Source organism: Geotrypetes seraphini, chromosome 5, assembly GCF_902459505.1.
Source record: "Geotrypetes seraphini chromosome 5, aGeoSer1.1, whole genome shotgun sequence".
Lineage (NCBI taxonomy): Eukaryota > Metazoa > Chordata > Amphibia > Gymnophiona > Dermophiidae > Geotrypetes > Geotrypetes seraphini.
Genome location: NC_047088.1, coordinates 20,646,407 through 20,671,273, shown reverse-complemented (window position 1 = coordinate 20,671,273; position 24,867 = coordinate 20,646,407). Strand labels below are relative to the sequence as shown.

The 24,867-nt window shown below is 47.0% G+C and overlaps 1 protein-coding gene across 3 annotated transcripts in view; it reads right to left on the bottom strand.

Annotated features, from left to right (window-relative positions):
- Positions 1-24,867, bottom strand: part of COL4A6 (collagen type IV alpha 6 chain) — a 457,507-nt gene that overhangs the window by 144,101 nt on the left and 288,539 nt on the right. For all 3 annotated transcript variants that reach the window (XM_033945312.1, XM_033945314.1, XM_033945315.1), the window contains exons 10-15: positions 24,083-24,118; positions 10,128-10,169; positions 9,711-9,803; positions 6,644-6,697; positions 4,547-4,606; positions 4,385-4,429 (exon numbers count right to left, since the gene is read on the bottom strand). In XM_033945312.1, coding sequence (XP_033801203.1) covers positions 4,385-4,429; positions 4,547-4,606; positions 6,644-6,697; positions 9,711-9,803; positions 10,128-10,169; positions 24,083-24,118 — 330 coding nt within the window. The remainder of the gene's footprint in view (positions 1-4,384; positions 4,430-4,546; positions 4,607-6,643; positions 6,698-9,710; positions 9,804-10,127; positions 10,170-24,082; positions 24,119-24,867) is intronic.

The window sequence follows — 24,867 nt, the reverse complement described above, 5'->3', positions numbered from 1 at the left end:
TGCACTACATTCTCCCCGCTCCTTTTTCGTGCACAAAAGTTCTTCACCCCCTAAATTGTACCGTCCCCTTTGGGATTTTTGCATGACCTTGCATTTCTTAGTGTTAAACTTTAACTGCCAAATTTCAGACCATTCCTCAAGCTTCAATTTTTAGCACTTAACCGACCAAGGTAACTGCATACGTAAAAGCCAGTCCTAACTTTCTCCCCCTTTTAAAATACTGGTTCAATCATCAATTCTTTCAATGCTGGATTACTGTAATGTTTATTTGGGTGCTCATAAAAAAACGGTTCATAGACATAATCGCGGAAGACAAAGGCGCGCGCCGACAACTGAGCGCAAGATGGAAGCGCGCGCCGAATAAAAATTACTGTTTTAGGGGCTCCGACGGGGGGTTTTGTCGGGGAGCCCCCCCCCACTTTACTTAATACAGATCGCAGCGGCGTTATGGGGGGTTGTAACTCCCCACATTTTACTGAAAACTTAACTTTTTCCCTAAAAACAGGGAAAAAGTGAAGTTTTCAGTAAAATGTGGGGGGTTACAACCCCCCAAACCCCCCCACAATGCCCCCACAACGCGGCACGAACTGTATTAAGTAAAGTGGGGGGGTTTCCCCCCACTCCCCCCGTCGGAGCCCCTAAAAACAGTAATTTTCTTTGGCGCGCGCCTCCGCGCTGTGCTCAATTGTCTACGCGCGCCTTTGTCCCGGCGCGCTTTTGACCTGACACCTAAAAAAAACAACTAGTAGATTAAGATTAATTCAAAATACAGCAATTCGATTGATTTTTAATCTAAAAAAACATGATCATATCAGCTCATATTATCAAAGGCTCCACTGGTTGCCGTTTGAGGCTAGAGTGTTGTTTCAATTTGGATGTATTTGCTACAAAGTCTTATTTGGGTTGGCCCCATCTTATCTTGTTGCTCATTTTAGGCTGGTTTTATTTTCCTTCAGCGAAAGCGTGCCGTTTTAATAAATTTTTAGATAGGACTCTGGCGTTTCAAGCAGGAGTAATGAATACATGCTTGAATGCTCTTATTACTCCAGCCCTACTTATCAGCAATTTCGGAAAGATTTTAAGACCTGTCTATTTAAACAGTACAATACTTAATAGATGTCAATAGGAGGAAATAGCGGAACTACTACAGAAAATTTGCAACCTATCTCTGAAAACAGGTGTGATCCCGGAGGATTGGAAGATAGCCAACGTTACGCCCATCTTTAAAAAGGGATCAAGAGGTGACCCGGGAAACTACAGACCGGTGAGTCTGACCTCGGTTCCGGGGAAAATGGTGGAAGCACTGATAAAAGAAAAAATCGATGAACCTTTTGAAAAACACAAACTTCTGATAACCAGCCAACATGGTTTCTGCAGGGGGAGATCATGCCTGACCAACTTATTGCACTTCTTCGAGGGAATTAACAAACAGATGGACAGAGGAGACCCCATAGACATCATATACCTAGATTTCCAGAAAGCCTTTGACAAGGTGCCTCATGAACATCTACTCCGGAAACTGAAGAACCATGGGGTGGATGGAGACGTGCATAGATGGATCACAAACTGGTTAGCGGGTAGGAAACAGAGGGTAGGGGTGAAGGGCCACTAATCAGACTGGAGGAGGGTCATGAGTGGGGTCCCGCAGGGCTCGGGCCGCTGCTATTTAATATATTCATAAATGATCTAGAAACAGGAACGAAGAGTGAGATAATAAAATTTGCGGACGACACCAAACTATTTAGTGGAGCTAGGACAAAGGAGGACTGCGAAAAATTGCAAAGGGACTTGGACAAATTAGGGGAATGGGCAGAGAGATGGCAGATGAAGTTCAATGTTGAGAAGTGTAAAGTATTACATGTGGGAATCAGAAACCCAAGGTACAGCTATACGATGGGAGGGATGTTATTGAATGAGAGTACCCAAGAAAGGGACTTGGGGGTAATGGTGGACATGACAATGAAGCCGACGGCACAGTGTGCAGCAGCCGCTAAGAGAGCGAATAGAATGCTAGATGTAATCAAGAAGGGTATTACAACAAGAACGAAAGAAGTTATCCTGCCGCTGTACCGGGCAATGGTGCGTCCGCATCTGGAGTACTGCGTCCAGTATTGGTCACCATACCTTAAGAAGGATATGGCGTTACTTGAGAGAGTTCAGAGGAGAGCGACACGACTGATTAAGGGGATGGAAAGCCTTTCATATGCTGAGAGATTGGAGAAACTGGGTCTCTTTTCCCTGGAGAAGAGAAGACTTAGAGGGGATATGACAGAGACTTACAAGATCATGAAGGGCATAGAGTAGAGAAGGACAGATTCTTCAAACTTTCAGAAAATAAAAAAACAAGAGGGCATTCGGAAAGGTTGAAAGGGGACAGATTCAAAATGAATGCTAGGAAGTTCTTCTTTACCCAACATGTGGTGGACACCTGGAATGCACTTCCAGAGGACGTTATAGGGCAGCGTACGGTACTGGGATTTAAGAAAGGATTGGACAATTTCCTGCTGGAAAAGGGGATAGAGGGGTATAGATAGAGAATTACTGCACAGGTCCTGGACCTGGTGGGCCGTCGCGTGAGCGGACTGCTGGGCGCGATGGACCTCAGGTCTGACCCAGCAGAGGCATTTCTTATGTTCTTATGTTATCAATTTGATAAATGGATTTTTATTATTTTTATGGAATAAAGCTTACAGAAGCTTATCTATTTTAGTATAAATAATCTGTATTGTGCATACTTTGTTTGAATGAGTTAGGGTCGTACTTTGTCAGTTAGTATCTTTTATTGAATTGTGTTATTTCCTTTTATAAGACACTGTTATCTGGCTCTGTACTTTAAATACTTTGTAATTTATTGTGTAAACCGGCAAGAACTGATGGTGTGGCGGTATACAAAAATAAACTATTATTATTATTTTAAAAACCGCAGAAGAGGTTTTTAGCGGTGGCAGGCGCGCTGAATGCTCTTTGCTGCTTCGACGCACATAGGAACTCTATGACTGTCGGAGCAGGCGCTGACCAGCGCTAAAAACCTCTTGCGCCGTTTTGTAAAAGGAGACATTTTTTTGTGGTGACCCAAAGCCACTTAAGTGCTGAAGGTCACATTGAACCTGCTATGTTTTCGCTGGTCCTCCATACCCAGAAATTCAGCGCCAGAACCCGGACATGACATGGCATTGAATTTCCAAGGAAAACGCTGGTCACCGCCAGGACAATTCTACAACTGGACATCTCCATTTAGGCACACCGAAGATTCATGGTTCTGTAACAGCAGCACCAAAGGGTTATATAATACATTTCATTTATAGAGAGCCTCTTGTCAAAAGATCTCACTGCTCCCTACAGTCACAGCCCATCAGAAGCACTTAGACACCATGACTAATAAAACACATCAGAAATACCGCAAATCAATTTCAGCATTAACATTTACTCCTTTAAAAATCCTTCCTGTTGGGGCCTCTCCTGTGGGGTATGCTTGGGACACTTGCTCTTTATTTGTATTACCTATTGAATGGAGTTCTTTCTTCGTTATAGTAGCATCTCTGTTGATCTATTTCCTATTGGCTGCTTTTCATCCCTATGTCCAATATCACTTATAAGAACATAAGATTTGCTGTTGCTGGGTCAGATCAGTGGTCCATCGTGCCCAGAAGTCCGCTCATGCAGCGGCCCTTAGGTCAAAGACCAGTGCCCTATTTGAGTCGAGTCTTACTTGCGTATGTTCTGTTCCAGTAGGAACTTATCCAACCTTGTCTTGAATCCCTGAAGGGTGTTTCCCCCTATAACAGCCTCTGGAAGAGCGTTCCAGTTTTCTATCACTCTCTGGGTGAAGAAGAACTTCCTTACGTTTGTACGGAATCTATCCCCTTTTAACTTTAGAGAGTGCCCTCTCGTTCTCTCCACCTCTCTTTCTCTACTAATGGCCTCTTACAAAGCCGCGCTAATGGCCCCGAAGCCCATAGAGATTTAAAGGGCTTCGGGGCTGTTGCCGCGCGGCTTTGTAAAAGAGGCCGTAAGTCTATTCCCTTCATTATCTTGAATGTTTCAATCATGTCCCCTCTCAGTCTCCTCTTTTCAAGGGAGAAGAGGGGACAGAGTATTGTGTTGGTATACTTGGCAAGTTTCCTTTGACCACTCATGGAACCAGTGTATTCTAGAGTTCCTTCGTGTGATTTTTCTTGGTCTTACATTGCCTTTGTCCAAGTTCATCATTTGCTTATTACTTTTGCGTACGTTGGTCGGGGGAGGGGGTTTTGGGATGTATAATTTTTGAACAGTTTTTGTATCATGCCTTGCTTACAATGTTATTTCATCTGTTTGTTCAATAAAAATTGTTTTCAACTTAAAAATCCGACGTGTCTCAGGAATGTTCCACAAAATTTTGTACCTTTGATCCTGGAAATCCAACAAATCCGTCCGAACCAGGAAGGCCCTATAGGACAGAACAGAAACGTGGATAAAGCCGTCAGAAAGTAGTTTAGGATTGCTGGCACTCTGAAGAGCGTCTCGGCTTTCAAAACACCACACCGAAAATGATTTAACTACTTACCCGATGCCCAGGCCAACCGGGAATGCCAGTTTCTCCTTTTTCTCCCACTCCGCCAAAACCCTGAGGGGAATGAACAAAGTTAAACGCAGATCAGAATGTGGTAGCTACTGATATATGTGGTTGGGCCACAGCAGTAACCCATTAACAAACATCTCCTCACAATACTTTTACCCAGCTTCTGCTTGTTAGGCTGGCAGGGGACAAGGAACACCACGGAGGGCAGGAAGGTAGCCAAGCCCTCACACAAGATCCACAGTTAGCTTTACGTGGGAGGGCAGGACCAGGAGTGCGAGATGGCCTTGGATTCAGAACACCTGAAGCAGAACCCATCAACCGAGCCCATCTGCACAATGCCAAAGAGGAAACGGATCTGGGCAGCCAAAGACTGTCTAAGCTTGCCAACATTTTCAAACTCTGCAAGTCAACAGAACTGTTCTGACATCATGACTCTAGCATATTTGGGTTGCTTGCAACTTTTGGAAATGCCCTTATGGTGCTGGCAGGTTTAGAGGGGGGGAGAGGGGGGTGCACCCAGGGGGCACACAGTGCCGTGGGGAAGAGTAGGAGGCCGCATGGTGCGGCGTTGCCAGGTGCCAACCTCCCTCGTTACGCTACTGAGTTGGCGCGCATCTCAAAAACGGCTATTTTGGAGGCGTTGCAGGGACAGAGCCAGCACTTGATCAGTTAAGTGCTGATATTCAGACTTCAGCCAGTCAAGGTTAAAGTCAAGGTTAAAAGTCAGTCCAATCTTTATGCAGTGCCCCATAGCCAGTTACCTAAATACTGAATATTGCACTTAACCGGCTACACCAGGGGTGGTCCAACCTGCAGCCCAGTGATGTATTTTGTGTGGCCCCGGTCGAGGACGATGCAGTGTTTTCCTCTGCTGCCCCCGGGTGTTTACTGTCTTGCCAGCTCCCTCCTCTGTCTTGCTGCAGAGTTTGCACGTTTGTGCAGCCCCAGAAACATTTTTTTCGACCAATACGGCCCAGTGAAGCCAAAAGGTTGGACACCCCTGGGCTACACTTTAGTCAGCTCCGCAAACCCTGAAAAATAATGTCAGCTCAAAACATACATATTTTGTATAGACCTCCAATTCAAATAGTTTCTTTATTCTGCTGACATTTAATTTCATTTTAAGTATTAAAAGAAAACTAATAAACATTATTGAAATTTAAAAAAGTCCTAAGGGTGGTACTTCTTTAGTCTTTACACTGGCAAGCCCAATTCTGTGGAATTTCCTGCCACTGGAAGTTCAGATAGGGTCATTCTTTTTAATCTTTAGGAAGAAACTGAAATTTCCTTTTAACTGCAATGAATGCAATTAGTGCATAATCTCTAGTTTTAAAATTCATTATGTGTTTAGTTGATTTTTATGTTTTCATGTGGTGTCTTGTATGAATTAGGAACTACTTTTCTAATACTGTGATTTGCAGAGAACCTCCAGGTCAGTGGTCTTAAACTCAAATCCTTTGCAGGGCCTCATTTTGGATTTGTAGGTACTTGGAGGGCCGCAGGAAAAAAAGTTAATGTCTTATTTAAGAAATGACAATTTTGCATGAGGTAAAACTCTTTATAGTTTATAAATCTCCCCCCCCCCCCAAAGGCCTGCATGTTCCCCCCTTCTTTGCAGCATCCTCCAGCTTCTCCCCTGGCCTCCTGTTCTTAGTTTCAGCTAATTACCATGCCTGCACAGAGGATCACCGGTGCTGTAACATTCCTTGCAGGCTGCCATCGGCCTCCGCATGTTCCCTCTGCTGCGGTCCTGCTCCTCCTCTAACGTCAGGGGCAGGATCGCAGCAGAGGGAACATGATGCTGAGGATCGCTACAGCACTGGCAATCCTCTCTGCATGCTACTGTAATTATCTGAAGGTAAGAGCTAGAGGCCAGGGGGGAAGCCGGAGGACGCTGCAAAGAGCGGGCAGCACTAGTACAGACTGCGGGCCGCAAAATAGTACCTGGCGGGCCGCATGTGGCCCCCAGGCCGCAAGTCTGAGACCACTGCTCTAGGTGGAATGAATAGGTTTTAAAATAAATAAAGCAAAAAGTCAACCATAATTGATTCAAAACATCTTTGAAGTCAAATCCTAACTTACCGGAAACCCAGTAGGACCTTCAAATCCAGGATTACCTCTAGGGCCAGGGTCACCCTATTTAGAAAAAAAAAGGAACAAATTCAATACACCTTGAAATGTAATCAAAAGATAGCACCTTCTTTTGGGGGGGTTCAATAAAGATCTGCAGCAGTTAATCAACCCCCCCCCCCCATAACAATCCCTGCATGCACTACACAGTACTAAATGCTGCCTCCGTGGGTTGATAACTGGAGTGGGCTGACAACCAAGGCAATGCTTCCCTCCTGTCGCCAATGGTGCTGGTTTTGGCCAGCAGCCTCCAAATCCCCCACCTCTGTCAGGCTACTGTAGCCCACCGCTAAAACCAGTTGCTTGTCTCTTACTGTGGTTACCAGATGCCCAGGATTTAACCAAACATGTCTTCTTTTCAGAGGACATGTTCTAACATAGAAACATAGAAATAGACGGCAGATAAGGGCCAGGGCCCATCTAGTCTGCCCACCCCATTGACCCTCCCCTACCTTTCTCTGTGAATAGATCCTACGTGTCTATCCCATTTGGCCTTAAAATCAGGCACGCTGCTGGCCTCAATCACCTGAAGTGGAAGACTATTCCAGCGATCAACCACCCTTTCAGTGAAAAATAATTTCCTGGTGTCCCCGTGCAGTTTCCCGCCCCTGATTTTCCATGGATGCCCCCTTATTGCTGCGGGACCCTTGAAAAAGAAGATATCTTCTTCCACCTCGATGCGGCCCGTGAGATACTTGAACGTCTCGATCATGTCACCCCTCTCTCTGCGTTCCTCCTGTAAGGAGTTTGTAGAAACATAGAAACATGACGTCCCTATGCCGAAAATCCAGACAGGCGGACCACCCCCCTTTCTGCGCCACTGCTCAGGGAATTAACATAGAAAGATGACGGCAGAAAAGGGCCATAGCCCATCAAGTCTGCCCACTCTACCGACCCTCCCTAAGTCTACTCTCCTAGAAATCCCACACCTAATGACCCAATTCCTTAACTCGACCTTCGTAGGGATCCCACATAGGCATCCCATTTATTCTTAAAATCTGACGCGCTGTTGGCCTCGATCACCTGTACGGGAAGCTCATTCCAATGATCAACCACTCTTTCGGTGAAGAAGTACTTCCTGGTGTCGCCATGAAATTTCCCGCCCCTGAGTTTGAGCGGATGCCCTCTTGTGGCCGAGGGACCTTTGAGAAAGAAAATATCATCTTCCACCTCGACACATCCGGTGATGTATTTGAATGTCTCAATCATGTCTCCCCCTCTCCCTACGTTACACCTAGTTTCAGCAGACATAAGTCTGGGCGCACAAATTTGGGTGCCGAAACCAGCATTCACTGCTGCTCTATAATATGTGCTTATCTCTGCATGCCCATTATAGAACAGGATTGAGCGCTGTTTTTTTTTTTCAGCATCGATTGTTTGCGTGCCTTTTACGGAATCTAGCTCTAATTGTGAGACTTTCGCTGAGCAGTTGAAAACTGAGGCAGAGACAAAAGGCAAAGTGTCTGAAAGTTGTCCTTGCCTGCAGTGTCAAATGGAGACGACAAGCAGATGTGTCGCTTGTTCATTGATTTCATCTTACAGGGCAAAAAGGTGGAACCCAAAATTTTTAAATGAAATAAAATTACATTTTTCTACCAGTTTCTCAAGGCATTAAACAGAAAGCCAGTGGAGGTTTCCAGTGATATGGGGGGGAGGGGGGGATGGGGGGATGGAGAGAGTGTGACCCTGATTCTATAAAGTCTGCCTAAAGCAGGGATCGCAAAGTCCCTCCTTGAGGGCAGCAATCCAGTCGGGTTTTCAGGATTTCCCCAATGAATATGCATGGAAAGCAGTGCATGCACATAGATCTCATGCATATTCATTGGGGAAATCCTGAAAACCCAACTGGATTCCAGCCCTCGAGGAGGGACTTTGAGATCCCTGCAAGTTCAAAGCAATTAGGGTGGTTCTGCTCTCGGTCCAGTCTACAGAAAGCAAGAGATCCATAACATTTGGGAAATAATCGTAAACGTTTTCATCTCGACTATTGTAAGCATTTATCAGCACTCTGCTATTAAAGCATCCTTTTTAGACAAAAACATGTTTAACTACTAAAGCAGGGGTGTCAAAGTCCCTCCTGGAGGGCCGCAATCCAGTCGGGTTTTCAAGATTTTCCCCAATGAATATGCATGAAATCTATTAGCATACAATGAAAGCAGTGCATGCAAATAGATCTCATGCATATTCATTGGGGAAATCCTGAAAACCCGACTGGATTGCGGCCCTCAAGGAGGGACTTTGAGACCCCTGGCCTAAAGTTACTGATATAGGCACTGATTCTATACAGTTTAGGCGCCCATTATAGAATCGTGCTCAGTGTCCCCTAAGCGTGCTTCGGTGGCGCTCAGCATCAACATTTAGGAGTCCCCAATTTATGTCAGGGTTTCCTGGGCCTAAATTTAGGCGTCAAAATCAGAGCTGAACTGGCACCTAATTCAGAAAGAGACACCTAACTCAAAACCACACCCATGAGCCGCCCCCTAACCACGCCCACTTTTAGTGTAGGCACCTGCTTTTTATAGAAGCAAGTTTTTCAAGTTAGGCGCCTATCTAGTCCAATTAAAGCTGACTGCGAGGTGTCGAGTGCCAATATAAGCACTGATTAAGCCTAACTTTATAGAATGAAGGCCTGTATGTACATTGAAACGTTGCTTGAAATAATTGTTTTTCTTTCTTGTGTGAATTATAAATTTTTCTATATTTTTATTATGTTATTTAATAAATGAATAATACAATAAACAAATTTTTTAAAAAAAAACCCCACACAAGGGAAAAAGATGGCGGGCTACATACAACCTACTGAATATACTTGGATTCTAAGGTTAAGGCCTAACACCTTTCTGTAACCAAGAGAAGCGATCAGGTTTCAGTACAGAGAAGGAAAAATACCAAGAAAATTTACACTGCCTTTAAAAAATTGCTCCTGGTACATTTCAGCTGGGGCTAGTAGAGAATTTAAACTGTTTTTTTTCTTCAGCTGCAGTTTGTTTGTCTGACTGTATGAATGAGTTACACAAACCTTTTCTCCTTTGATTCCTTTTGGGACGCCCATAAATTCTTCTGTTCCAGAGGACGATGGTGGACCCGGGTCACCTGGTAAACCTACATCTCCCTTTTCGAAAAGGAGACAGAGTTAGGAACTATAAACCAACAGGGTGAATTCAAAAAAAGTTTTGAAAAGCCCTGAAGCTGTTGTAATTTGGATAACTACAGCTGATCAGTTATTGTAACTCAAACACTTAAGCCACTATAAGGTGCATCTTTTATTTAAACAAAACTTCAAAAGTAATCCTCCATCGGATTTATTTAATGCAGAAATTTGCTAAAAATCTTTATGACACAAGACTACAAAGATTTTTATTACAAAAAGTGGACAGCAGAATCGCAACTCAGAGAAACGTGAGCCGGTATTTGAAAAAAAAAAATCTCTTCTTACTTTTTCTCCTTTCTCCCCTTGGAAACCTAATCCCATGTTACCCTAAAAGGAATTAATAAAACAAAATATGATGCAAAGGGTTAATTAAAAAGTGAACAAAGCCATGCCATGCACGCTTACATACAAAACACGTGTAAACTACATGTAAATGCCAGTCTTCTGTGATATTTCCTTAAGAAATATCAGGGAAATGTACTGAGAAAAACCAAGGTCAGAAAAAGTTTGCTATATAATCGAAACAACTGACCTTAAGAGTATTCTGTCTGAAGAGGGTGATCAAAAACCTTCTATAAAAGCTCAGAGATATGGAACTCTGGAGGGAAGGCTGAAAAACCTCCCTGTGAAAAACCTCCCTGTGTAAAGTTCTTCAAATTTTATGAAAAAATCCTAGTCTATGAGCGTGATCAAAAAACGTATATAGTAGCAATGACTGGAAGGTGAACTCTTTACACAGGGAGGTTTTTCAGCCTTCCCTCCAGAGTTCAATAACTCTGAGCTTTTATAGAAGGTTTTTGATCACCCAGCCCTCTTCAGACAGAATACTCTTAGGGTCAGTTGTTTCGATTATATAGTCTTCTGTGATAAGCAGACTGTAACCACATGACATCAAATTCAAAACTAAGACAAGTCTGGCTAGGGTTATCAGACGTTCCCGGACATGTCCTCCTTTTGAGGACATGTCCAGGGATTCGGACGGCTTTTCAAAACCCAGCACTTTGTCCGGATTTTGAAAATCTTCTATCAAATCGCCATTGGGCAGGCAGCTAGGGGGGAGGAGAGGGGGGCACTAGGGTGGGGCTGGGGGGCAGGTCTATGGGGTCCAGATTTGTAACCCTAGGTCTGGCTAGCCGTTTGGTCTAGGTTCACATCATGGAGGCCCCTTGGGTTTGGGGATGGAGTAAAGGCAGCAGTCTCTCCACCTTCGCCAAGAATCTTCCATAGCCAGGTTTAAATCTAACCTGAAAACTTTCCTATGGAAGGATGCCTACAACGCATGATAATGAGAGATTTTTCCTATCACTCTACATTCATTTTAAGCAATTCAACATACTTTTTTCTAACTTTTTCCATCCATTTAATCTAACCAATTTCTATTTTTATCCCACAGTTTTTACTTGCTATGTTTCATTTTTTAACGAACTGTAAACCGAGTTGAGCTCCTTAGGGAGTAGATTTGGTATATAAAATGAAGATTAGAGTAGATTCATTATAATAAGAATGAGATTTTTAATCCAAACTTAGACAAATCTGGACAATTTTAATCATATTTCTCCTCCCTTTATGTTATACCCTTGTATCCTTTCTCTTTAAAATATTGTATTTCTCCCCCCTCTTTCCTTTTGTATCAAGTCGATTGTCTTTTGTATCCCCTGTAATTGTATTTTAACTATTTTCTCTTTATTGTAACCCACTTAGACATTTAGAATCAGAAAATAATATTAAATATTGAACTAGGCCAGTTACTGGGCAGACTTGCACGGTCTGTGTCTGTGTATGGCCGTTTGGTGGAGGATGGGCAGGGGAGGGCTTCAATGGCTGGGAGGGTGTAGATGGGCTGGAGTAAGTCTTAACAGAGATTTCGGCAGTTGGAACTCAAGCACAGTACCGGGTAAAGCTTTGGATTCTTGCCCAGAAATAGCTAAGAAGAAAAATTAAAAAAATAAAATAAAATAAAAAAAATTTAAATTGAATCAGGTTGGGCAGACTGGATGGACCATTCGGGTCTTTATCTGCCGTCATCTACTATGTTACTATGTTATTTGATAAGTGGTATATCAAGATCTGAATAGACTTGAAACTTGAGCAGTCACCCCTGCAGAGATTCAACCAAGCCCAGAGGAGCCACGGAGAACGCTTGCATTAGAGCCATGCGCTGGGGGTTGAGCCCATGAGCCCGTATTCTATAAATGGCGTCTGAAGTTAGACGCCAGTAGGCACTCTACCTACCGGGGCCTAACTGAAGTTGAAAATGCCGCTTAAAAAAAAAGAATTAAAAGCCATTTGCATCAACTCCCCCTGCAGATCAGATCCATCGAAGGACTCTTGAACTTTAGGAAAGCAAGAAAAACTGACCTGGTCTATTGCTAGGTGAGAAATTTCAAGCACCATCCTGACCTCATGTGCGACTTCTTTCAATTAGTCCCTTATTGTCTTGCTCCACCTTTGCTTCCACCCTATGCCGGTGTCTCTCAAACTGTGTGCAACGGCACAGTGGTGTGCCCTGAAGAGATTCTGGGTGTGCCACAAGGGATTCCAGAATTTTGCCTTCATTTTTGAAAATTCCCTTCAGAAGTATAACACTAGAAGAGATGACATCACATACGTCGCATACGCAAGTGCTATGAGCGTCTGTGTGCATAAGGAGACAACCGCCCAGATATGATTGGTTCCTTGAAAACTAACGGCAAGTAATTTTATTTTGATTTTTTTATGCTGTAGTTATCCTAAGTTGAGCAATAAAGCAATCAAGGCTTTGATACTGTTTGGATCTTTTTTTTTTTTTTTTAATTCTTTATTCATTTTCAGACTTACAATAAGTGTGACAATATGTCCACACAAATTAACAATAAATATATATGTTTGGATCTTCTTATCTTTGTGAATTTGGATTTTCAGCTCTCACAGAAATTATATTGAAAAAAAGAGAGCCACTGAATTACTTCTTTTAATGATTTCTATAGCGCTACCAGACTTACGCAGCACTGTACAGTCACGAAGAGCTTACAATCTAAACCAGGGGTGTCAAAGTCCCTCCTCGAGGGCCGTAATCCAGTCGGGTTTTCAGGATTTCCCCAATGAATATGCATTGAAAGCAGTGTATGCACATAGATCTCATGCATATTCATTGGGGAAATCCTGAAAACCCGACTGGATTACGGCCCTCGAGGACCGACTTTGACACCTGTGATCTAAACAGACAAGACAGACAAACAGGATGTCATGGATACAATTAAGGGGAACAGTTAACCTGCTGGCTGGGTTGGAGGGCAGAGGCGAGTACAGGACAATCAAGCCATTGTGACATCACGGACGAGGTTGGCTCTTATTGGTGGAAGAGCCATTATGAAATCACAATCTCAACTCTGCTTTCCAATGACTGAAACTCTTCACACTACTACTGCTATGAATTAGTTCTATAGCACTACCAGTAGAAGCTTTGGGGGGATTCCTCTTCCGTCTTCCAGCCAGCCTTCCACGTCGGGTGCCTTCTGCAGGTTGGAGGACCTCTGTCTGGGCCTGCGCGGCCAGGTGCCGTCCCGCCTGCGCGTTGCGTGTGACGCGCACAGAGTCAATCATCGGCGTTGTGCGTGTTGTGTGCGGCGTGTGGGTGGGGCGGCGCTCGGCTGCGTGGGCTCGGGTGGGGGCTCTCCAGCATGCGGGGGGGGGGGGGCATCCGACGTGGAGGGCTGGCCGGCGGATGGAGGAGGCATCCCTTTGAAGCGACACTGCGGAGTTCTTCTTCGGATGATGGACGGAGGAGGCGGACGGAGGAGGCAGCGCTGCAGCACCCGGCACCTGACAGGTACAGATCCCGGGTTCTGGAACGAATCTTCGGTATTGCCACTATTTTCTATGGGGAACTTTGCTTTGATAAACGAGCATTTTGGATTACGAGCATGCTCCTGGAATGGATTCTGCTCGTAATCCAAGGTACCACTATACTTGATTTTCCAAGCCTAACTGACACAAGCATTTACGCCAGTGTTTGGCAAAACTGTTTGGCAAAACTGTGCGCTAAGCTAGAATTCTATAAGGACAGTTCCACGCAGAATTGCCTATCTATAATAATAAAACCCTAGAGCGGCGCATGCGCTCTTGAAACTTCGTGATCTCTGCCGCTGTGATTTCTGATCCGTGGTCGTGTTCCATTTTAGAACATGGTGGCAGAGATCACTCTAGCCACTCCCTCCTCCCACCCTCACTCACCAACCGCTGGAGGAAGCGCAGGCAAGCTCTCTCCCTGCCCGCGTCCTCGCCGCCCTGATTGGTGCTGGCTTTAAACTAGGTAAGTTGGGGGAGGGTTCACACATACATACCAGAGCAGTAAGGATCCATCCTGATGAAGCAAGTAAAACCCACACTTCCGAGCCTAAGGTAAGTACCCATAGTATACACACTTCTGAGCCTAAGGCAAGTACACTAACGGGGATAGGCATATCATCACAAATTTGGAGAGCAATGTATGTTAATGCACACAGCTTGGGCAACAAAATCCTGGAACTAGAAACAGAAATAAGGAATGCAGACCTTGATATAGTAGCGATATCCGAGACCTGGTTCACAGACTCGCATGGGTGGGATATGGTTATACCAGGCTACAATCTACTTCGTCGGGACAGAGAGGACAAATTAGGAGGGGGGGTAGCACTATACACTAAAGATAATATCAAAACTACCAGGATCACAGAGGTTAGATACACAGGGGAATCACTTTGGGTAAACCTGACCAGAGGGAACGAAAAATGCCTTTACCTCGGTGTGGTATACAGGCCTCCGAGACAAAAGGAAGACGAAGACAAAGAATTGATTGAGGACATAGAGAACATCACTTTGCGTGGTGACACAGTACTGTTAGGCGACTTCAACATGCCAGATGCAGACTGGAACACCCTCTCAGCAACTACGAGCGGTAGCAAGAGAATAATAACCTCCATTAAGGGTGCACAACTAAAACAAATGGTATTAGAGCCCACCAGGAAAAAAGCAATACTGGACCTGGTACTCACAAATGGAGACAGTGTCTCGGAAGTATCAGTGGGAGACACGCTGGGCTCCAGCGACCACAACATGGTATGGCTCAACCTCAGGAAAGGCTTCTCTAAATCAAACACAGCAACGAGGGTCCTCAACTTTAGGGAGGCAGATTTCGACCACATGAGAAAATTTGTCCATCAAAAGCTGCAAAACCATGCAGAAACTGACAACCCGGAAAATATGTGGTCAAACCTAAAATCCATCCTGAACGAAGCATCTAGCCGCTACGTAAAAACAGTAAGCAAACGCCGGAGAAACAAAAAACCACAATGGTTCAACAAGGAAATTTCTGACCTCATTAAAATGAAAAAAGAAACATTTATTACCTACAAACATCTTGGGAAAAGGGAGGCAAAAGAAGACTATCAGGCCAGATCTAAGGCTGTCAAAAAGGCAGTCAGGGAAGCCAAACTTCAAACAGAGGAAGATCTAGCACGGAACATTAAAAAAGGGGACAAATCCTTCTTCAGGTACATTAGCGACAGGAAGAGAAACAAAAATGGAATAGAACGCCTTAGGAAATCAGATGGAAACTACGCAGAATCTGATACTACCAAAGCAGAACTGCTAAACGAATACTTCTGCTCAGTATTCACCTGTGAAGCACCGGGAGATGGTCCGCAACTACAAATAAGAAACAGCCAAAATGACCTGTTTCGTGATTACAAGTTTACACCTAGTAATGTCTACCACGAACTTTCAAGACTCAAAGTAGACAAAGCTATGGGGCCAGACAATCTACACCCCAGGGTACTCAGAGAGCTGAGTGAAGTTCTGGCTGAACCACTATCCGTACTCTTCAATCTTTCCATGCGCACGGGAATAGTACCCCTAGACTGGAAAACAGCTAACGTAATTCCACTCCACAAAAAGGGCTGCAGAACGGAGACAGGAAATTACAGACCGGTGAGTCTTACATCCATAGTGTGCAAACTCATGGAAACACTAATCAAACAGGAACTTGACAAAATTCTAGATGAAGAAAATCTACGTGATCCACAGCAACACGGATTCACCAGGGGAAGGTCCTGCCAATCTAATCTGATTGACTTCTTTGATTGGGTGACCAGTCATCTGGATGCCGGTGAGTCCCTTGACGTGATATACTTGGACTTCAGCAAAGCTTTTGACAGCGTTCCACACCGCAGGCTGTTGAACAAACTAAAATCGATGGGATTAGGGGATACATTCACAACATGGGTAAGGGATTGGCTAGATGGTAGGCTTCAAAGGGTGATGGTAAATGGTACCCCCTCCAAAACGTCAGCAGTGATGAGTGGAGTACCTCAGGGCTCCGTCTTAGGGCCGATTCTATTCAATTTATTCATAGGAGATTTGACCCAAGGACTTAGAGGAAAAGTATCACTGTTTGCCGACGATGCCAAACTATGCAACATAGTTGGCAAAAGCAGTGTGCCTGACTTTATGACGCAGGACCTAAGACAGCTTGAACAGTGGTCATCAACTTGGCAGCTGGGCTTCAATGCTAAAAAATGTAAGGTAATGCACCTAGGCAAAAAAAATCCACATAGAACTTACACACTAAATGGTGAAACCTTGTCCAGGACCACGGTGGAACGTGATTTAGGAGTGATCATTAGCGACGATATGAAGGCTGCCAATCAAGTAGAGAAGGCATCGTCCAAGGCAAGACAAATGATGGGCTGTATCCGTAGGGGTTTTGTCAGCAGAAAACCTGAAGTCATAATGCCGCTGTACAGATCCATGGTGAGACCTCATCTCGAGTATTGTGTTCAATTCTGGAGACCACACTACCGAAAAGATGTGTTGAGAATTGAGTCGGTTCAGCGAATGGCTACCAGGATGGTTTTGGGGCTCAGGGAACTCACGTATGAAGAAAGGTTAAAAAAACTGCGGATGTACTCACTGGAGGAGCGAAGAGAGAGAGGGGACATGATTGAGACCTTTAAGTATATTACTGGGCGTATAGAGGTGAAAGATGATATCTTCAGTCTTATAGGGCCCTCAGTAACCAGAGGTCACTCGCTGAAAATCAGGGGAGGGAAATTTAAAGGTGATGCGAGGAAGTACTTCTTCACTGAAAGGGTGGTAGATCATTGGAACGAGCTGCCTCAGAGGGTGATTGAGGCCAGCAGCGTGTTAGATTTCAAGAGAAAATGGGATATTCATGTGGGATCTCTGGGAGAGTAGGAGTCAGGGGGTGGGTCATTGGTATGGGCAGACTCGATGGGCTGTAGCCCTTTTCTGCCGTCAATTTCTATGTTTCTATGTTTCTATTAGGTGGCGGCGGCCGGGAGGAGGGCTTCGTGGAGCTCCGCCGCACGCCAACACCTTCACAGTCTCCTGAGTCACGTCCTTGCCACCCCAATTGCCAGCCTTAGTCTTCACGCTTCCGCGACGCAGACGGGGATCGGAAAGGGTAAGGGAGCCAAATCAGCGGGGGTTGGGCTGGGAAGGGAGAGAAGCAGTTTGCCTCGGGTTTTTCAAGGCTTGGCTTCTTCAGGCAGCAGCAGCGTTTACAATTCGCTGCTGTTGCTGGCTTCAGGCCTTCCTCTCTGGCGGGTCCTGCCTACTTTCTGTTTTCAGGAAGACGACCCGACAGAGAGGAAGACCTGAAGCCGGCAACAGCAATGAATTGTGAATGCTGCTGCTGCCCGATGAAGTTCAAGGAGGAAAGGGAGCAGAGGGGGAGAGAATGGCTTGAAGGGAAGAAGAGATGGCAGGGCATGGAGGGAAGGAGGAATGTATGCCAGACCAAGGGAAAAGGAAGGGGGTAAAGAAGGAGGAGATGCCATATGGAACAGAGAGAGAGAGGGCGGACACTGGATGGAAAGAGAAGAGAGGGCAGTGAAAGGAAGGGGCAAGACAGAGGGTGAACAGTAGATAGAAGGGGTTGAGAGAGGGAGACAGACACTGAATGGAAGTGTGGGGGAGAGGAGGGACAGCCGCTGAATGGAAGTCTGAGGGACAAGGGGAGCAGACCTTGGAAGGAAGTGGAGAGGAGAAAGAAAAAAGGGCACATGCAGGATTGAGGGAAGAGGATAGAGTTAGAAATAAAGATAGACAGACAGGGGGCCAGGGAGAGACAGACAGAAAGAATGACAGACAGACAGCATCCAAGGAGAGAGAGACAAATTAAAAAAAAAAACCAGACAGACATGTACTCTAGCACCCATTAATGTAACGGGCTTAAACACTAGTACAGAAAGCACAGTTACTTACCGTAACAGGTGTTATCCAGGGACAGCAGGCAGATATTCTTTACGCATGGGTGACGTCACCGACGGAGCCCCCGGTACGGACCTTTTTACTAGAAAGTTCTAGTTGGCCGCACCGCGCGTGCGCGAGTGCCTTCCCGCCCGACGGAGGAGTGCGTGGTCCCCAGTTAGTATAAGCCAGCTAAGAAGCCAACCCGGGGAGGTGGGTGGGACGTAAGAATATCTGCCTGCTGTCCCTGGATAACACCTGTTACGGTAAGTAACTGTGCTTTATCCCAGGACAAGCAGGCAGCATATTCTTTACGCATGGGTGACCTCCAAGCTAACAAAAAGGGAGGAGGGATGGTTGGCCATTAGGAAAATAAATTCTGAAGTACAGATTGGCCGAAGTGCCCATCCCGTCTGGAGAAAGCATCCAGACAGTAGTGAGTAGTGAATGTGTGAACTGAGGACCAGGTGGCCGCCTTGCAGATTTCCTCTATGGGTGTGGAACGGAGGAAAGCAACAGAAGCGGCCATAGCTCTCACCCTGTGGGCCGTGACAGCACCGTCCAGTGACAGACCGGCCCGAGCATAACAGAACGCGATGCAAGCTGCAAGCCAGTTGGATAGCGTCCGTTTAGAGACCGGTCGACCCAAACGATTCGGGTCGAAGGTCAGGAAGAGCTGAGGGGACAAGCGGTGAGCCCTTGTACGATCAAGATAGTAAGCCAGGGCACGCTTGCAATCAAGACTGTGCAATGCCTGTTCCCCGGGATGTGAATGAGGTTTCGGGAAGAAAACAGGCAACACAATGGACTGGTTGAGGTGGAAAGCTGAGACCACCTTGGGGAGGAACTTTGGATGGGTGCGCAGAACCACCTTGTCATGATGAAAAATAGTGAACGGTGGATCGGCAACTAGTGCATGAAGCTCACTAACCCTCCTGGCAGAGGTGATGGCAATGAGGAAAAGCACCTTCCATGTCAGAAATTTGAGTGAAGTTGTGGCAAGTGGCTCAAAAGGAGGTTTCATAAGGGCAGACAACACCACATTCAGGTCCCAGACGACCGGAGGAGGCTTCAGAGGTGGTTTGATGTTGAAGAGGCCCCTCATGAATCGGGAAACCAGAGGGTGAGCCGTGAGAGGTTTTCCGAGGACAGGCTCATGAAATGCCGTGATGGCACTGAGATGGACTCTGATTGATGTAGACTTGAGGCCTGCGTTGGACAGGGAGAGCAAGTAGTCCAGAACAGTTTCCACCGCTAAAGAGGTGGGATTGTGATGATGACGGAGGCACCAAGAGGAGAACCTGGTCCACTTCTGATGGTAACATTGGAGAGTGGCCGGTTTCCTGGAGGCGTCCAAAATGAGACGGACAGGCTGAGATAGATTTCCTGGAGAGGTCAGCCCGAGAGAAACCAAGCTGTCAGGTGGAGCGAAGACAGATTGGGATGTAGGAGAGACTGATGCTGCTGTGTAAGTAGAGTAGGAAACACAGGTAGAGGAATGGGCTCCCTGGAGCTGAGTTGAAGCAGGAGGGAGAACCAGTGTTGACGAGGCCACCGGGGAGCTATGAGGATCATGGTGGCTCCGTCCCTGCGGAGTTTGGATAAAGTCCGCAACATCAGAGGTAGAGGAGGAAAGGCATAGAGGAACCGATCCGTCCAATCGAGAAGGAATGCATCCGGGGCCAGACGGTGAGGAGAGAAGAGTCTGGAGCAGAACTGGGGCAGCTGATGGTTGTGAGGAGCTGCAAATAGGTCCACTTGCGGAGTGCCCCAGCGAGCAAAAATGGAGAGGAGCGTGGGAGGATCCAGAGTCCACTCGTGAGGTTGCAGGATGCGACTGAGATTGTCGGCCAGGGAGTTCTGTTCGCCCTGGATATAGACAGCCTTGAGGAAGAGACTGCGGGCCGTGGCCCAGGTCCAAATGCGAAGAGCCTCCTGACAAAGGAGGCGAGATCCGGTGCCGCCCTGTTTGTTTATGTAGTACATGGCGACTTGGTTGTCCGTGCACAGGAGCAGAACCTGAGGACAAAGAAGGTGCTGGAAGGCCTTGAGAGCGTAGAACATGGCTCGTAGTTCTAAGAAATTGATGTGATGTAGACGCTCCTGTGGGGTCCAAAGACCTTGGGTGCGTAGGTCTCCCAGGTGAGCTCCCCATGCATAAGGGGAGGCATCCGTGGTAATGATCATGGAATGCGGGGGCAGATGAAAAAGAAGGCCCCTGGAAAGATTTGAGGAGTTCAACCACCATTGTAGAGATCGCTGAAGAGACGATGTCACAGAGATGGGATGAGAAAGAAGGTTCGAGGTCTGTGACCACTGGTTGGCCAGAGTCCATTGAGGTGTCCTGAGGTGGAGTCGTGCCAGGGGAAGCACATGCACCGTCGAGGCCATGTGGCCCAGGAGGACCATCATCTGTCTGGCAGGAATGGAGTAATGAAGGAGCACCTGACGACACAGGCGGAGCAGATTCCGCTGACGGTCGGAGGGGAGAAACGCCCTCATTAGTGTGGTGTCGAGAACTGCTCCAATGAATTGAAGGCGCTGTGTGGGAAACAGGTGCGACTTGGGGTAGTTGATCTCGAACCCCAGAAGATGGAGGAGAGAGATGGTATGATGAGTGGCTTGTAGCACAAGCGGAGACGTAGGTGCTTTCACCAACCAATCGTCCAAGTAGGGAAACACCTGAAGGTTGTGAGACCTGAGGAAGGCCGCCGCCACAATGAGGCATTTGGTGAACACCCTGGGTGATGAAGCGAGGCCAAAAGGTAGCACTTTGTACTGATAATGGCGATGGTGCACCTGGAATCGGAGGTAGCGCCGTGAAGTTGGATTGATTGGGATGTGAGTGTAGGCCTCTTTGAGGTCCAGGGAACATAGCCAGTCGTTCTGAGAGAGATGAGGGTAAAGCGTGGCAAGGGAGAGCATTCTGAACTTCTCCTTGACTAGACACTTGTTGAGGTCCCTGAGATCGAGAATGGGACGTAGGTCTCCTGTCTTCTTTGGAACTAGAAAGTAACGGGAGTAGAATCCCCGGCCTCTTTGTTCCGGAGGTACTTCTTCGATGGCATTGAGAAGAAGGAGGGATTGGACCTCCCTCAGAAGGAGGGGGGTTTGAGTTGAAAGAGAAGCAGACTCTACGGGAGGATTGTCTGGTGGAAGAGTCTGGAAGTTGAGAGAGTAGCCGTGGCGGATGATGTTGAGGACCCACTGGTCCGATGTGATGACCTCCCAACGGCTGATGAAAATGTGTAGCCTGCCTCCGATTGGCTGAGGAAGAGGCAATGAGGGTGGAAGACTGGCTAAGCCCTGGAGAGAGAAGTCAAAAGGGCTGAGAAGGTTTGGCAGGAGGAAGAGGCTTGGCAGGTTGATTAGACTGTGCACGAGCCTGGGTGTGTTGGTGTTGGCTGCGAAGGTGGGTTGAGCGGCCTAGCGGAGAACCTGCGCTGATAAGAAGTCTGCGGTCGGTAAGGACGAGCAGGAGGCGCCTTCTTTTTTGGTTTAATGAGAGTATCCCATCTGGTCTCATGGGCGGAGAGTTTCTGTGTGGTGGTATCCAGGGACTCTCCGAATAATTCGTCTCCCAGACATGGGGCGTTGGCTAGTCTGTCCTGATGGTTGACGTCCAGATCAGAGACCCTGAGCCAGGCCAGGCGGCGCATAGCCACAGCGATGGCAGATGCACGGGAGGTGAGCTCAAAAGAGTCATAGATAGAGCGCACCATAAATTTTCTCAGTTGAAGCAGGCTGGAGATGTGCTGCTGGAATAGTGGAACCTTGTGCTCCGGCATGTACTTTTGCATGGCGGAGAGTTGCATTACCAGATGTTTCAGGTAGAAAGAAAAATGGAAAGAGTAGTTGTTTGCCCTGTTGGCAAGCATGGCATTCTGGTAGAGCCGCTTGCCAAACTTGTCCATAGTTTTGCCCTCTCTGCCAGGAGGGGTGGAGGCATAAACACTAGAGCCCTGAGTCTTTTTTAAAGTGGACTCTACCAGGAGAGACTCATGGGGCAGCTGGGGTTTATCAAATCCCGGGATTGGAATAACCCTGTAAAGGCTATCCAGTTTACGGGGCGCCCCAGGGACAGTCAGTGGATTCTCCCAATTTTTATAAAAAGTTTCCCGTAGGATGTCATGCACGGGCAACTTTAGGAACTCTTTAGGGGGTTGATCGAAATCTAATGCCTCCAGGAAAGCCTGTGACTTCTTAGAGTCAGATTCCAGAGGCAAGGATAAGGCCCCTGATAACTCCCTGAGAAATTTAGAAAAGGAAGATTGCTCAGGTTTAGATGTGGTATCGGGGGCCGAAGGCTCTTCGTCCGACGACGATGCATCCTCCTCGGTACCGAGGGGGGATTCTTCCCAGAGGTCCGGGTCTCTGACATCGGTGTGCGTGTGTCGAGAGACTGGAGTGGAAGGCTCAGTATGGTGAGTTTTAGACCGAGATTTACCTGAGCGTACCGAGACGGTACCGGGGGATGAAGACCTGTGTCTGTCTCGGTCCCGGGAAGAACGGTGCCGGTCAGGTTCGCGGGAAGACCGGTGTTCCGTTCGGTCCCGAGGAGGATCGGTCGTCGTCAAGGCGACAGCCTCGGCATGGGCCTGGAGATGTGGCGCCGAGAGAATGGGCATGGAGGAGTCCATAGGTACCGATGGCGTGGATACCTGTTGGACGGTGCGGGGCTCGGGCCGGTCTGGTACCGAAAGTAGCGGTGCCAGGATAGAGGGCAAGAGCTGTTTAAGTTGCTGTTGGAGTTGTTCCTGCAACTTATCCTGGAGGATGGCCGCAATGCGGTCATCCAGGGGTGGCACCGGAACCACTTTTTTCTGCTTTGGTTCCATGGGTGCCGCTCTACGCTCCGGCGATGAGGAGGCCGATGACGAGGCACTCACCGATATCGGAGCGGAGCGCTTTTTGGTTCGGCGTGGAGCCGAAAGAGCTGGTGTCGCCACCGAGGTGGGAGGGCGCTCAAGGGTGGAAGGCTTCTTAGCCGGCTTACCTGGCGCCGGTGGCGCCGATGTAGTTTCAGGCGGTGTCGAAGTGGTCGGTGCCGATTTCGACGGTGCCGCAGTTGAAGAAGTCGAGTCCATAGTCGGGCCGGTGCCGAACAGTAGACTTTGCTGGATTTGACGATTCTTCAAAGTGCGTTTTTTAAGAGTGGCACAGCGGGTGCAGGAGTCCGCCCGATGCTCAGGTCCCAAGCACTGTAAACACCAATTGTGTGGGTCAGTGAGGGAGATCGGGCGTGCACACCGCTGGCACTTCTTAAAACCGGGCTGCGGGGGCATGAATGGAAACACGGCCTCCGCAAAATCAAACCCCGAGGCCTGGATCGTGACAACAGGCCCCGCCGGGGCAAGAACGAAAAACGAAGTCAAAAGAAAATATTTTTTTTTTTTTTTTTTTTAAATGAAAGAAAAAAGCACCCGAAGGTGAATAAAAATGAAAAAGAACGCGAGCAGGAAGGCAAAAAGAGGATTTCAATCGGAGTTGAAAAACGCACGTCTTCTTCGCTCCGTGGAAACGAAGAAACTGGGGACCACGCACTCCTCCGTCGGGCGGGAAGGCACTCGCGCACGCGCGGTGCAGCCAACTAGAACTTTCTAGTAAAAAGGTCCGTACCGGGGGCTCCGTCGGTGACGTCACCCATGCGTAAAGAATATGCTGCCTGCTTGTCCTGGGATAATAAATGTTTAACATGCAACATCCCAGCGCCTAACTTTGGGTGATTTACGGAATTACACCCCTTTCCCCCCCCCCCCCCATATGCCTAGAACACAGAGCACCTGCATTGCACTAGGATTTGCACATCAGCCCCAGAAAATGTCAGAAGATACTTCTCTTCAGCTTTCAGGGACAGTCAGGGTAGTGACATTTCCTCAATATGTCACATCGGGTGAAGGGTATGAATAAGGAGGAAGGAAACAGTGTTGAAATGATATTCAAATCACAGCACAACCCCTCTCCCCAAAAAACAAAAACAACAACCCAGAAGCAGGATGCAAAGCACTTACTTGGGGACCTGGTAGACCAGGAACTCCAGGTGGACCCTTAATGCAAAAGAAAAATACAAAATGATCATCCTCTCTTTCTTGTTATTAAGCGGTAAAAGAACACCCTAGAACCGGCAGCTCCATTTCTGGTTTTATCTCACACATTCATGGATTTGCAGTCCTGATCCTTTTGACAAAAGCCACAACTGTGGTTTTATTGTTTATGTGCATAATCTGGTTTATTTGGGTCTTCGCTTTGTTTTAGAGCAGGGGTGTCCAACCTTTTGGCTTCACTGGGCCGCATTGGTCAAAAAAAATGTTTCTGGGGCTGCACAAATGTGCAAACTCTGCAGCAAGACAGGAGGGAGCCGGCAAGACGGTAAACACCCAGGGGCAGCAGAGGAAAACACTGCATCGTCCTCGACCGGGGCCGCACAAAATACTTCATGGGGCCGCATGCGGCCCTCGGACCGCAGGTTGGACACCCCTGTTTTAGAGTTTTATCTTTATTCCAATTTGCCATAATATAAAGGACTCATCAAATGGCGGAGGGAAATAATCATAACTATTAAAGCCCAGCACCCATTTATTTATTTATTTACAGAATTATAACTCACTAAACCACTAACATCCCATGGCAAGGAACAAGTCAGCCCCCCACCCCACCCCATGTTGGTGGACAGCTTCTAGGGCTGCTCCTGAAATGCCCGGACTAGGTATTTGGGGTTGGGGAGAGGAGAGATAGTTAAATGGTCCCAACTGGGCTATATTATAAAAGGGAAGGTTGAAACTACAGAAGAAAAATA